General features: G+C 40.3%; 1 protein-coding gene across 1 annotated transcript in view; it reads left to right on the top strand.

The window, feature by feature from the left end:
- The first annotated feature begins 112 nt into the window (after positions 1 to 112).
- The window catches only part of ILRUN (inflammation and lipid regulator with UBA-like and NBR1-like domains), a 122,902-nt gene continuing 107,341 nt past the window's right edge, over positions 113 to 15,673 (top strand). Inside the window, exon 1 of the mRNA XM_049890485.1 lies at positions 113 to 451. Within this exon, the coding sequence (XP_049746442.1) occupies positions 294 to 451 (158 nt within the window). The 5' untranslated portion in view covers positions 113 to 293. The remainder of the gene's footprint in view (positions 452 to 15,673) is intronic.

Here is a 15,673-nt window from a genome sequence, read left to right as displayed (position 1 = left end):
CTTGCGCAGTGGGCGCGGCGCGGGAGGAGGCGGAGGCGGCGGGGAAGCGAAAGGCGGCGGCGGCGGCGGAGGCGGCGGTGCCGGGGGGGTGGGAGGGGGGGGAGCGAGAGAGTGAGTGAGTGGCTGAGTGAGTTTACCCCTATGAGGCGGTGAGAGGCCCGGGGCCTACCTCAAAGGAGCGGGGTCGCGGCGCCGGCGAGCAGCGGGCCCCCTCCTGGTCCCCGGGCCCGGCGGCGCGGCGCGGCGGCGGCTCGGTTGTGAGGAGGCGGGGAAGCGGGTGTCCGGCTCCCGCCATGGAGGGCATGGACGTGGACCTGGACCCCGAGCTGATGCAGAAGTTCAGCTGCCTGGGCACCACCGACAAGGACGTGCTCATCTCCGAGTTCCAGCGACTGCTCGGCTTCCAGCTCAACCCGGCCGGCTGCGCCTTCTTCCTGGACATGACCAACTGGTGAGCCGGCCCCGCCGCGCCAGCGCTGGCTACGGCCTCGGGGCCCCGAGGGGAAGGGACACTGAGCCCGGGGCAGGGCGGGCCGGGCGGGCAGTGAGAGGCACCCCCTGCCGGGGCGGGGCGGGCGTGTGGGGGTGTCCTGGGGGCATGGGAAAAAATGAGGGGACCAAGGCGGGGTAGAGAGGGCGTCCGAAGGGAGTTGGGGGACAGGAAGGACGGAAGGGATTGGGGGGGTTTCCTGAGGTTCTCCGGAGAACTAGGGGCCAAGGAACGTAGAAAGAGGGGAAAGGCTTGCGGCATTGATGCATAGGGGTAGACCTAGGAAGAAGAGGGCTGTGATGTTGGCTGAGAGTGAAAAGCACAGGAAATCTAGATTAGGGGAGTGGGCAAAAGGATTGGGGTTTGGAGTTAGGCGCTGAGGATGACAGGGATGAGGGGAAACTCCCGCGGAGAATTAGATGCTGTGGAAGGACTTGGGGCATGGGGGAGACTCAGGAGTTAGAAGCTAAGAAGGACAGAAAATTTGTGTGGTGTGCTTGTGCCCATCCGAGGGCAGATAAGAAAAAGGGGAGATTATGGTGAGGGAGATGACTTTGCGAAGAGAATTGTGCCCTAGAAGAGTGGAATCTACTAGTGGGGAGTGCTAGATCTGGGGAAGGGCCTGGGGAAACCTTAGGAAAAGTGGGGGAAAGGAGATTATCTTGGGGAAGAGAACTTTATGAAGGGAATGGAGCCCTAGGGAGAAAGTTCACCTAGGGAACTTTGGGAAAGGCCTCCAGAATGCCAGGAATGGAGTGGAGCTTATCTGAAAGAAAGTTGGTTTGGTAGATGTTTGGGAAAATGAAGAATTTGATTTAAGCTGGGAACTAAGTCATTCTGGCCTGGAGTCACCTTGTAAAAGTATGAATTGGAGCAGAAGACTATCATATTTAGAGTAAAGGAGTGTTCTCCAGCTTTGGAAGTAGCACTTGCTGTTTTTGATAAGCAAGGCTTCCCCTTGTTCCCTGAAGAGGGATTCTTGAGTTCATTCAGGGTGAGGGATGGAGTGGAGACCATTAGGCTTTCTTTGAAAGGATCTCAGGTGAAGCAGCTGATCTTTCTTTGGTCAAAAAGCAATGGTGTGAGTGCCCTTTGCTCTCTCTGTTTGGCTTTCAGTCCCCTGATGTGTAGAATCTTGTTTCTGTTGGCATAACTTGCACAACCATCCTCTTTATCCCATGTTCGCTGAGGGCTTCGGAGAATGCCAGAAAAGAGGCTGTAAGCCTCCAGTCTTTATTGCACTCCTCACTCCTCACCTAGCCCTATCCTGGCTGCCCATCATACAGGGGAGCTTTGTAGCTGTGGCTGCACTAAAGCTGATGTGTACATTTTTGTGTGTGTGTTTAGCATCGACTCAGGTCCTATTTAAAGTTGGTTGCTATACCAAGAGTGGGATTGAGGTTCTAGATGTTTAGAAAACTCTTCGAAGCGTTGGTAGCAGGAGATAGTCTTTAGAATTAAAGAAGCATTTGTGATCTCCACTTGTGTCTTTTATATTGGGGATGATTTTAGACAGAGATTGCAGCTTAAACAGTTTTCTGAACACCTACCTATGGTGTTTAAATAGTCAAAGAGTAACAGGTTATTGGACACACAGAGAAGAGCTATCGCTCTGGTGAAATTTGGAAGTAAAGCTGTATCTCAAGGGTTGTTCTCTTGTCTGCCTTCTTCCCACCCCCAGCTCTTTTTCTTCCTTGTTTACACTAGTTCAGCATAGGAAACTTGGCATATTGTTGCTGCCAGTTTGGTAGGGGAGGATCATTTCTCCCCACCCCCTGGTGAGTCGTACCATTTAAACCCTGCCCTAATAAATTTTTAGTTCTTTAGAGTCGGTCTTTATTAGTACAATTATTATAGCTACAAAAATAGTGTAATGATTTTTATGTGCTTGAGGTGTGTGTGTTTAACATCTGAGATTATTTGTTTTTCGGCATGGTGAAAGACGAGAAATAGGTGAAGCCCAGTGTGAATAAGAATCAATAATTTAAAAATAATTGTTGAATCATAAAAATTTTCTTTAAATTTTTTCATGAAAAAATTTAAACTCAAACACACCACGAAATAGCATGTTTGCTGATGACATGTTATATATTTCTGTAAAACAAGGTATGATGCATTTCTGAGCAAAGGATTGAGCTATTAAAAAAAGTGTTCTGGTTTTAAAGAAAGTCACATCAATCGGAAGTCAGTAGCGTCTTAGGAATCCAGGCAATTAAGTGATACTCAACTTTAAGCCAGTTCAGCTTTACCTTATTATTTGGCTGTAGAAAGCATGTTCTTTGGTACTAATTCATTATAAAATGAAAAGTCATTCGTACAGTAAAAGTGGGAAGGCTTGTTTTTTTTTCTTTTTTATAAAAGCTAGTTAGCTCCATAATCCAATACTGTATTTTTATTCCTAGGTTGACCTGGCTAAATTTGTTTTGACAGATTTTTGTTTGAAACAACATGGATCATAATTAATAAAATCTAGTTAAATAAATGTATACAGATACAGATATGCATACTTGGTCATATTTGTGTACGCTGTTGAACTAAAAATATCTTCAGTCTAGAATAATCTGTTGTTTTTACATCATTTAATGTCTTTTTTTTTTTAATGTCTAACTCTGGAAATTGTTGCGATAGTCGTTATAAACGTTGGCATAATATTTCTCAAATTGCCATGGTTAGCCTGTTGAATTAGAGATAATTAACCTTCCTGTAGACTTCATAAGTGCCTGCTTAGGGTTTTAATAAATAACCACCATTCAGTTGTTGATGAGTATTAAGAATAATCTGGTAAATTAAAAATTGTTATTTTAAGATGAAGGCCATGAGTCTTCTAAAATGAAACCCAAGTTGGAAAGACTATGTTTTTGTTTTCAAAAGTAAGAATTCTTTGGTGTTTTTGAAGAACTGATTGTATTGAATGTGTTGGCCTTGTAAATTCTCTTCCTTGTTTGACAGAGTTATGTTTTTGTTGTTTTCGTTGTTTTTTAGGTCTTAGGTTGGGCGTGCATTATGTAGATACGGTATTTCTATTGGTTTAATTTAGAACCAAATATGGTTTTAGTTTGAGCCTTTTTGTAGTGTTTATACCTGAGGTGGCAGCCCTGCTGCTGGCAATTGACTGAACTGTCTCTTAACAGAAGCAATTTTCAGTTCCTAGAGTATGTAAAGTGAATAAATGGTGTGGTGAAAAGTAAACCTAATATCTGAAGCCAATCTTTCTATAGGTGGGATATCTTGCAGAGACAGTGTTCGCTGTAAATATAGAACTTGGAGTCCTAAAGCTGGTTTAAGAGATTTTCTAGCTCATTCCAGTTTTTCCTGCAGAATTGCATCTAATCTTTTACAAGATAGCTATCTGTCCTATTCTAGAGTCCCTAAAGGCAGAGATTTGTATGTTACTTTGTTATAGTGTTTAATTACTTTTCTAGTTAGAATTCTCATGTCAGAACCAATCCCGATTGCTGCAATTTAAGCTTTTTCACTTGCTTATGTCCTCCTTGGACATTGAGAATATCTAATAAGCAGCTTCCTTAAAATGTCAGAAAGCCTCTCTTAATTCAAGTCACTACAAGTTTTCTATCATTTAAAATTTGAAAACATCCAATTTAATGGTTTTTGGTTCTTTAATGTAGTCTAATTGATTTATATGCATTTTTTTTCCCCAGAGGAGAACTTGCGTAAGATTTTAAACTTCTGACCTTCAAAGTCACTTCTTTCTGTTATCTGTGTCTTCAAATTCAGATTTTCTTGAGCATCTGTGACCAGAGGGCAGTAACACTTCTAGGTATTTCCAAAAACCAAATCCATTGCCATGAGTCATATGACCCTGTGGGACAGAGAACTGTCTCATAGGGTTTCCAAGGAGCAGGTGGTGGATTTGAACTGACAATCTTTTGGTTAGCAGCCGAGCTCTTAACCGCTGAGCCACCAGGGCTTCTCTACGTATTTAAAAAAAAAAACACAAAAAACTGTTGCCGTCGAGTCAATTCTGACTCATAGTGGCCCTATAGGACAGAGTAGAACTGCTTCGTAGGGTTTCCAAGGAGTGCCTGGTGGATTTGAACTGTCGACCTTTTGGTTAGCAGCCATACTTCTGACCACTACACCACCAGGGTTTCCTCTAGATATTTAGAAGTGAGTTAGTACTGGCCTTATTTCTCAGTACAGGTCTAGATATAAAATATCTTAGTAGCATAATGACAACTGTGGGTGTTTCTTCCCCTTTTATTCATTACGCTAGTGCTTTAAAGTTTTGGTGTTGAAACTTCATAGCTTGCCTCCAGGTATCTTCAGAAAGCAGTGTGTATTTTTGGGAACACTACATGCACACATTATGGATGATGGACAGATGTTTTTTAGAAAAGTAGCTCAGGAAAAACATCTTTGAAAAATAATGTTCAGTTGACTTTGTGAACATTGTCACAGGCACTCTGCTGGGTAAAATAAAGGTATTAACCACAAAGCAATGAAGTGAATTCAGAATCTAGATGTGAAAATCAGTTGTACCTCTTACCTGACCTCACAGTGCCTCTTCTTAATCCACATCTCCACTACTCCTGTGCTAAATGAGTTTCTGATCCACTCTCTGGTTTATATGTTTGAGTCTAGGAAAAGTCTCTTTATGGCGGAGGTAAAACTTGGTATTAATACTGGTTTCCTTAAAAAAAGTGTGCACCAAGCAGCAGGAGATGGTAGGGAAGAGTTGCATAACACTCAGTGATAGAGTGTATTACATTTCTAAGAAGGTTCAAAGTTCTTGCTTTGGACATTCTATAGGTAAATTTTCTTTTCCACTTTTTTTTGGTCTTCCTTTTTTGAGTGGCACGCACAACTTGAGACTCTTGGTATAAAATAGTACACAAATAGAGGAGCCGTGGTGCCACAGTGGTCAAGTGCTTGTATGCTAACTGAAAGGTCAGCAGTTCGAATCCCCCAGCTTCTCCCTGGGAGAAAGATGTGACAGTCAGCTCCCCTAAAGATTATAGCCTTGGAAACCCTATGGGGCAATTCTACTCAGTCCTGTAGGGTCACTATGAGTCAGAATTGACTTGAAGGCAGTGGGTTTGGTTTTTTTGGTTTTCATACGAATAGAACAACCAGATTAATTTAGTTTTAAAGGAACACAGTAAAAAGTAATAAAGCACACTGTCCTGCAGGAAATCTTTACTGTGCTATTACTGTGAGATTTGCATTTCTACCATGTATCAGGTCAGAACTAATCTCCGCTGTAGCCAGGGTGGATGAGGGGAACCAAATCAGTTGCTGTGAAGTCCGTTCTGACTCTTGGCACCCCATGTGTGTTGGAGTAGAACTGTGTTCTATAGGGTTTTCAGTGGCTGGTTTTTTTTTGGTAGATAGCCAAGCCTTTCTTTCAAGGCGCTTGGGGTGGACTTGAGGTACCTCCGGGTACACTGAAACTGCCAGCCTTTAGGTTAGCAGCCAAGTGCTTAACTGTTTATGCCACCCAGGGACTCCCCAGGTGGACAGAGGTGTGTTTTTTTTGACTATCTCCCACTTTTCTACTTCCACGCACAAAATTTGTCTAGCATATTATAGCAAAACCAGGCAATATTTAAACAAAATGTATTTTGTATAGAACCTTATTAGGCAGTGTACAAAAGCAGAAGGTAACTTCTCTCATAATTTAATACGGAGATGCATATGCCTGAAACTATCAGAAAAGTTGTAAGATAATAGGGAGGAAACATTCATATGTTAATACTGAATTAACTCAGTAGGTTTTCAGAACAGGTGGGAGTGGACTGTATGGCACAGAACTGGTGATTCACAAAGATTTTAGTGCCTGCTGTAGGCAAGTTGCTTTCTTAGAAGTTAAGTCTTAAAATGGTTGGGGATTTGAATTGATGAAAAAGCATTGTCTTGTAGGTAGAGGCTCTTACCTGAGTGAAACCAAAAAGGAACAGTGAAGCCGGGGCTAGCTAGAAGATTGGCTTGGCTAGAATGTGTTTAGCGGGTTCAGGATGACAAGACATGGAACTTAATTTTTTTGAAGGGGAGTTGGAATTTTGTCGATGTTGGTATTTTGCTTTTTTTGTTTTAACTGAGGTAAAAATGATTTATTATAAAATTAACCATTTTAAAGTGAATAATTCAGTCGCATTTAGAACATTCATGATATTATACAACCACCATCTCTGTTCCTATCCCCCCTCCCCAAATCCCTAGCAACTATCTCTGGGTTTACCTATTTAGGATATTTCTTATAAATGGAGCCATGCAATATGTGATCTTTTGTGTCTGTCTTCTTTCACTTGTTAGTTGCTGGCAAGTCAATTTGACTCATAGGGACTCTGTGTTTCAGAGTAGAATTGCTCCATAGAGTTTTCTTGGCAGTAATCTTAACTCAAGCAGATGGCCAGACCTTTTCTTCCATGGTACTGTGGGGTGGGTTTGAACTGCCAAACTTTAGGTTCACAGTTGAACACAAACTCTTTTTGACTGCTGTATGCAGCAGTCAAGAAATTAGACTATTGCATTGGGCAAATTTGCTGGAAGAGACCTCTTTAAAGTGTTGAAAAGCAAGGATGTCACTTTGAGGACTAAGGTGCGCCTGACCCAAGCCATGGTATTTTCAGTTGTTTCATGTGCCTGTGAAAGCTGGACAGTGAATAAGGAAGGCCGAAGAAAATTTGACGCCTCTGAATTATGGTGTTGGCAAAGAATATTGAATATCCTGCCAGAAGAACAAATAAATCTGTCTTGGAAGAAGTACAAGCAGAGTGCTCCTTAGAAGCAAGGATGGTGAGGCTTCGTCCTCACGTACTCTGGCCATGTTATCAGGAGGGACCGGTTCCTGGAGAAGGCCATCATGCTTGGTAGAGGGTTGGTGAAAAAAGAGGAAGACCCTCAGTGAGATGGGTTGACGCAGCGACTGCAGCAGTAGGCTCAAGCATAGCAAACATCATAAAGATGGCACAGGACTGGGCAGTGTTTTGTTCTCGTGTACATAGGGTTGCTGTGAGTCAGAACTGACTTGATGGCACCGAGCAACAACAACAACAACAAACTTTGTGCTCCCTAGGAACTTTCTTTCACTTAGCATAGGGTTTTCAAGGTTTATCCAAGTCGTAGCATATTTCAGTAGTTTGTTCCTTTTTATGACTGAATGATATTCCATGTTATGTAAACACATTGCTGATGAATCACTTCTGACTCATGGCGACCACGTGTGTGTTTGAGTAGGACTGTGCTCCATAGGATTTTCAGTGGCTGATTTTTTTGCATTTAGATCACCAAGCCTTTCTTCTGAGCACCTCTGGGTAGACTCCAACCCCCAGCCTTTAGGCTGTGTTAACCATTTGTACCACTGAGTGACTCCTCTGTTTTATGTATATAACACATTTTGTTTATCCGTTTATCTGCTGATATATATTTGGGTCATTTCTGCCTTTTGGCTATTGTGAACATGCATGTGCATGTATTGAGTACCTGTTTGCAGTTCTTTTGGGTATATACCTGTGAGTGGAATTGCTGAGTCATTTGGTAATTCTTTGTTAACTTTTTGAGGGACTGCCAACCAACAAACTGTTTTTCACAGTGGCTGAACCATTTTACCGTCTTACCAGAAATATACAAGGGTTCCAATTTCTCTACATTCTCGTTAACACTTATTTTCTATGTTTTTGATTATAGACATCCTAGTGGGTGTGTGGAGTCCCTGGGTGGTGCAAATGGTTAAATACTCGACTATTAGCCAAAAGGTTGGTGGTTTGAACCCACCCAGATTTGCCTCAGAAGATAGGACTGGCAAACTGCTTCCAAAAGGTCACAACCTTGAACACCCTATGGAGCATAGTTCTACTCTGCACACATTGGGTAACCATGAGTCAGAATTGACTCAACAGCCACTAACAACAATAACAGTGGTCGTTGAGGGGCATTGGTGATTCACTGGTAGAATTCTCCCCTTCCGTGTGGGCAACCTGGATTTGATTCCCGGCCAGTGTACCTCATGCACAGCTACCACTTGTCTGTGAATAGAGGCTGCATTTGTTACAGTGCTGAACAGGTTTCAGCAGAGCTTCCAGACTAAGATGGACTAGGACTAGGAAGAAAGGCCTGTCGATGTACTTCTGAAAATCCTATAGATCACAATGGCCCAATCCACAACAGATCATCCAGGCAATGGATGGTGCAAGACTGGGCAGTATTTTTTTCTGGTGTACATGAGGTGGTCATGATTTGGGAGCTGACTCACTGGTAGCAAACAATAACAGTAGGTGCTGAAGTGGTAACTTGTTATGGTTTTGATTTGCATTTCCTTAATGACTGTTGATGTTGAGCATCTTTTCATGTGCTTATTGGCTATTTGTATATCTTCTCTGGAGAAATGTCTAGTTTCTTTTCACTTTTTTTTGAGTGGCTTATTTATCTTTTTGTTGTTGAGTTGTAGGAGTTCTGTATATATTCTGGATATTAATCTTTGTCAGGTATATGGTCTGCAGATGTTTTCTCCTGTGTGTAGGTTGGCTTTTTCACTTTATTGATAATGCCCTTTGTTGCACCAAAGTCTTTAATTTTCACAAGATTCAATTTATGTTTTCTTTCGGTGTTATATCTAAGAATCCATTGTCAAATCCAAGGTCATAAAAAACTTACTGCTATGTTTTAAGTTTTATGATTATAGTTGTTATATTTAGGTCATTGATGCATTTGGAGTTAATTTTTGTACAGGGTATGAGGTAGGAATCCAGCTTCATTGTATGGAGCTTAATTTGATCATGTTGTAGCTCTTGGAATAGCTTTTCCTTGACTCTGCATTAAATACGTACTTTACTCTCTTTGGCCATTGCTAGAAGTTTAGCGAGAAAAGTGTACAGGGTTTTCTGGTGAGGAAAAAAACAAAAACATATGGATGTTTTATTGGCACCTCAAAACTAAATGTGTTTAAAAGGTCAATTTATCCTTTCCCCTTCCTGTCTCCAGTCAGCTTTAACTTTGAAGTTTCCCTGTTCTGTTCACAGCACCAGTGTTTTCCCGGGCTTGAACTGAGTTATCTTTGTGGCCCTCTCTTTCATGGACATCCCAGATCGTTTCCCAAATCCAGTTCATTTCCACTCTGCAATGCATCTCCCAACAATCTTTTTCCCATTCCCCTGCCATCGCCTTGGTTTGTGGATTATGTTACCACTTGAACAGGGTAACATAGGTGTAGTCTCCAAATTGGACTTCTATACCTGGCTTTCCTCCTTCTGGTTCATTTTGCATACATACCACTACCAGATCAATGTTTCTAAATCACAGCTTTGGTCTGGGCCCTTCTGTTAAAAGTGCTTTGTTGCTTTACCAGAAAAAGGGTGAAGAGCTTTAGCTTGATATTCAGGCTCCTCCAGATACTGTTCCCAATTTACCTACCTCTGTTTTTCCAGGCATATCTCCACATGTTGGATATCCTGCTTCTCTCTGCCTCATTCAAACTAGACTGCTGTTTATTCCTCATACTTTGCTTTCCCACTTTTAAACTTTTGTTCTTTTCCTTAAAAGGCTCTTCTTTCCTCTCTTCCTGTGTCGTGTAGTCCTGTTTTTCTGAAATTGGCACATTAATCATTGCTCTTAGTAGTGCTCTTTTAGGCATATCTCCTTGTACTGAATACCCCTTATAATTAAGTTTATGAATTTATTATTCTGAAAAATTAGGTAACATTTAGTTACTCAGATATGAATGGAGGAAACCTTTTTGTAAGTGCTCTTAAGTTCTCTTGGATCTTTGCCAGTGTATTTCCATTGAGGAAAAAAAATTAAAAAGTAATATAAGCACAAATAAGTTCCCGTAGTTCAGAAGCATTTAAACAGGTGTTGTAAATTAAAATTGTTTATAGATGCCACGTAGGTAACAGGAACAGTGAAGTGTGTGTGAGCTGGAAAGCCTTATCTTTTAGAAAGAGGGTATCTGATACCTGGCTTAAGTCAAATGTTGCCGCACTGAAATGGGAGCCCAGTGTTGTTACATTTTTCTACTTTTTAAAGAAAAGCCAGAAATTAAGATTTTTATAGGAAATTTCCTGATTTTTAAATGTTGTCAACTAAATCAAATATTTTTAAAACACCGTGTGAGCCAAATAAAGCATATCTGTAGGCAGGATGTGGTCCTTAGGCCACTAATTTGCAATCTCTGGACTGAAAGTGAAAAGCAAAAATCCCCTCCCCTTTCCAGACACAACCATTGCCAGCAGTTTCTTCTGTACCTTTAAAAATTTATGCATGTAGAGTTCTCTGTGTGTACACACATGCACACACAGAATTTATGAATGTGTGAAATTGTATATAAATTCTTTTTTCAAACAGCAGCAGTATTGCAATTTGAATAATTATTCTTCCTATCCAGACTAGTAGGTACCAAGGGCCTTCTAACCCCTCGACTTGAGCGGTAGCAGAATGTACTTGTCAGACACTTTAATAGCCTGATGAAATGAATTTGTATTTGTAATTAACAATGCTACAGTGGACTTTGGTCACTTTAAAATCAGGAAGATTCTTTCACTGTGTCAAGTAACAGACCCTCGTCCAGTAATTACATACGATTTTTTAATTGAATTTTACCCAACCCAAAACCCAGTGCCCTTTTTACTGGTTAAGAAGTAAACCATGTAGTAATGAGCTTATCTGAACTTACTTATGAGATATTGCCAGAGAACACATTCTATAATTTGAACTTTTTAGGGACCCAAAACGCAACAGAACTGAAACTCAGTGAAGAAGTTAACTTTTATTAAGTTACCTCGTGCAGACGAAGCTTGTAGATTTTTCACTTTTTGGAAGGATACTTGATTTTGTAAGTGGTGTTCAAATGATTTGCCAACGTTAATGTATGTCTTGGGGGGCGAGAGTAGTTGGTTGCCAAATATTGAAATTTAGCCTTAACTGAAATTATTAGATACTCAGTTTTTGAAAACTCAATTTTTTAAAATAACATTTCTCTTTTCTTAGTGAGTTTGGGCCTTGGGTCTATGCAGTGTTTCTGAGGGTTCACACTCATTATTGTGCTTGAGATTGGTAATTGACAACCCGTAATGAGCAGCAGCTCACTGATGATTGATTGAATGATACATGATGTGCTTCTCAGGTGCTTTGTGAGCAGCGTTTATTTTCTAAAGTAAGTTTTGCTTTTTAGTTTTTTTAATACTTTGATAACAGACCTTGAGAGAGAGGGATCCACTAGCTAGGAGATGGGTCTTGCACAAAACTATTACTGGGAAACACTGACTTATTTTTGTATTAAAAAAAACCAAACTATTATGACAAACAATGGATGTTCATTACAGATAAGTTAGAAAGTGCAAATAAACACAGAAAACAAAAAGCCAACCAAACAAAACTGAGCCATACTCCAGGGCTCAGTCATAAACCAAGTTAACCTTTTGGTGTCTGTCCTTCTAAGACTATATTGTGCGTGTCTGTGTGTACCTGAGTTTGCTTTACAAAAGTGGAGTGTTTACTGCATTCCAAGTACTGTTTTAAGTGATTTACGTGTTATATATAGTAACTCTAGGAAATAAACACTATTATCCGCATCTTACAGAAAAGAAGCAGCAGCTCAGGGAGGGTAAGTAACTTACCTAAAATCACATGGGTGGTAAGTGGCGGAGGCGGCATTCGAACGTAAGCAGTCTGGGGCTAGAGTCTGTACTTTTGATTACTGTATTTTATGCAGTCTGTAAGTTTCCTATGGTTGCTGTGACAAATGACCACAGACTGGGTGACTTAAAGCAGCAGAAATTTATTGTCACACAATTTTGGAGACTAAAAGTCTGAAATGAAGGTGTCAGCCAGGCCATGCTTCCTCTGAAGGCTCTAGGGAAGAATCCTTCCTTGCCTCTTCCTGGCTGCTGGTGGTTGCTGGCAACCCTTGGCGTTCTTTGCTTTGTAGCTGCATTGCTCCAGTCTCTGTCTCTGTTGTCCTGTGACCCTCTTCGCTGTTGTGTCTATCTGCAAATCTCTTCCTCTTTATAAGGACACCAGTCATTTGGATTTAATTAGGGGCCTACTCTAATCCAGTATGATCTCAGGTTAATAATTACATCTGCAAAGACCCTATTTCCAAATAAAGTCACGTTCTGAGGTTCTGGGTGAACATGAATTTTGAGGAGACACTATTTGACCCAGTACACACGCTGTTTTTAATCTTTTTTCATTTAACAGCCTCTTATGACCATAATTCTGTGCCTTAGAATTCTACACTTTGACCTTTAAAAGCTTTATAGTATTCAACTACCTGGATATAGAATGATGTAACAGCCCCTTTTTGTTAGGATTATCTGTGGTTTTCCATTTTTTTGTTAATATAAATTCAGCGTTGAACAGCGCTGTGGTTAAATCTGGTTTGCATCGTCGATTATTTCTTTAGGTTTATTCCTGTGATTAGATTACCGGACTAAGGATTGCTGGGCCAAAGATGAGCCTGACTTTCAAGGCTCTTAATATTTAATTGCCATATTGTCACCTCCATAAAGGTTGAACTGATTGGTATTTCTGCCACTAGTGTATGAGTGACTATTTCTTTGAAGCCTCACCGGTGCTACATATAATTTTTAAAAAATTGTTTTTCAGTTTGATGAATAAAATCTGATCTTATTTTAACTTAGGTTTTGTCATTTCTGATGAGTACTTTCATGTGTTGAGTGTCCATTTGTATTTCTGTTTTCCACAGGGAAATTTGCCTTTTCTAGAAATGGAAGTACCTTTTTTCCGATTGTAAAAGTGTAATAATACTGAATATAAAAAAAGCCAGTTCAGAAATGTCTATTGAAGACAATAAAGTCACTCGTAATACTACCGAACGCTTCTCACTGCTCTCAGTTTGTGTTTATATATGCACGTATATGGGCCCTGGTGGTGCAGTGGTTTAGAGCTCGGCTGCTAACCAAAAGGTCGGCGGTTTGAACCCACCAGGAGCTCCTTAGAAACCATGTGGGGCAGTTCTACTCCGTCCTGTAGGACTGCTATGAGTCGAATTCAACTTTGTGGCAGTGTTTGGTTTTTTGTTTTTATATAAGTTATTCATATGTATATCACTATACATTTTAAAATATGAGCATAAAATGTGTATTGCTTTATAACCCACTTTTTTTTTCCGCTATTACATTGTCAGTGTATTTCCATGCCTGTTTTTAATGGCTGCTTGTAGTTAATTATGTGAGTGTTCTGTAACTTATTTAAGCAGCCATTTATTGATTTTGTTTTTCGTTATAAATATCTGTTTGCTTGCTCAATTTTATTTTTTCTCAATTCTTGTTTTGTTGTGTCATATAACCCATTTATTTGTTTAGGATAAATTCTTAGAAACAGCATTGCTGAATCAAAGGGTATTATGCCCTTTTGGAGGCACTTGATGAACATTGCCGCATTGCCTTTGTGAAGGTTGTACCAGTTAATAATCTTAACTGTTAGATATTAGAAAGCCTGTTTTCTGTGAATTTTAATTTTTGTGAGGTGGATTTATCTGATAGGTAAAAGGTATCACTTATCTTGGTTTGCATTTCCTTGATTGCTGATGAAGTCTTATTTTGTGTGTTAGCTATTTTTTATATGCTTAAATTTTTTTTATAATGAACCCTACCAATAGATTTCACAGTCATTTGTATTTTGCCTCTTTTTTCATCTTTTTTCCTCCAGGAAAAAAGTGTTTTAAAGCAAATTTCTTCTATGCGATGGCTATTTGTTTCAGTTTCTAAGATGTAGCAGCTTTTTTGAGGTATAATTTACATACCATAAGATTCACCCATGTTAAGTGTACAGTTCAGTGATTTATAGTTGTGCAGCTATCACCATAATCCAGTTTTAGAACATTTCAATCACTCCATAAAGATCCCTGTACCAGTTAGTAGTTGTCTTAGTTATCTAGTGCTGTTACATCAGAAATACCACAAGTGGATGGCTTTAACAAAGAGAAATTTATTCCCTCACGGTCTAGGAGGCTAGAATTCTGAATTCAGGGTGCCAGCTCCAGAGGAAAGCTTTCTCTGTCTGTCAGCTCTGGGGGAAGGTCCTTGTCATCAATTTTCCCTGGTTGAGGAGCTTCTCAGCACAGGGACCCCAGGTCCAAAGGAAAAACTCTTCTCCCGGCTCTTGTTTCTTGATGATGTAGGTCACCCTGTCTTTCTGCTCGCTTCTCTCTTTTATAGCTCAAAGGAGATTGGTTTAAGACGCAGCCTAATCTTGTAGATTGAGTCCTACTTTATTAACTAACGTGACTGCCACTAATCTAACTTCATTAACATCATCAAGGTAGGATTTACAACACATGGGAAAATCACAACAGATGACAAAATGGTGGACAGTCACACAAAACTGAGAATCATGGGCTAGCCGAGTGGACGTACATTTTTGGGGGACACAATTCAGTCCGTAACATTGGTTAGTCCCCACTTCACACCCAGCCCCAGGCAAGCACCAGCCTGCTTTTTGTCTCTCTGAATTTGCCTTTTCTGGGCATTTCATATAAATACAAGCATACAGCATGTGGCATCTTGTGCCTGGCTTCTTTCAGGTAGCATAATGTTTTCACATTTCATCCATGTTATAGCATGTATCGTGTGAAAATTCATTTCATTACTGAATATTATTCCATTTATTTTTAAATTACCTGTAATGGTCTTGCTTTTTGGGTTCTTTATCATTTTTAAAATTGATATTTATGTTAGGTTTCACACATGTTTTTCCAGCTCATTTAGTTTTAAGTTATTAAAATTTTATTTGAATATATAATCATATGTATTATACATTCACTCCCTCATCCCTGCTGTCCACAGGTGACCATTATGCTATTCTTTCAGAGACATTCTGTGCCTTTTTTGGTTTGTATTTGATCAGAGCAGTCACGGAGTCCTTATGCATGCTAATTAGAAGTTTTCACTCTACTACTTTCCTGCATTCTCCACGCAGACTTATATCTCTCCTCCCACTGCTTTTCTGAGAACGAACTATCTTCTGTGTTGATGGCTGGAAATTGTGAAAGGAGCCTCTGATAGATGTTTTTAGATCTTCAGCATTAGGCCGCGCTGAGAAATTTTCTTTTTCACAGTGCTTTAAAGCATTGTTTGTTTTTGAGCATGGAGTTTGTTGAGGCGGGCTGTTTCAAATCCACCATCCGCTTCAGTTAAGATTTTTTTCTAACCGATAGAGCATGATCGGTTGGTGCATTGTCTTGTGTATAGGGTCTTGCCCCTCTTC

Source organism: Elephas maximus, chromosome 1 (assembly GCF_024166365.1).
Source record: "Elephas maximus indicus isolate mEleMax1 chromosome 1, mEleMax1 primary haplotype, whole genome shotgun sequence".
NCBI classification, from domain to species: domain Eukaryota; kingdom Metazoa; phylum Chordata; class Mammalia; order Proboscidea; family Elephantidae; genus Elephas; species Elephas maximus.
Note: the sequence above shows the minus strand (reverse complement) of the source record. Positions and strands in the feature narration are given on the sequence as shown.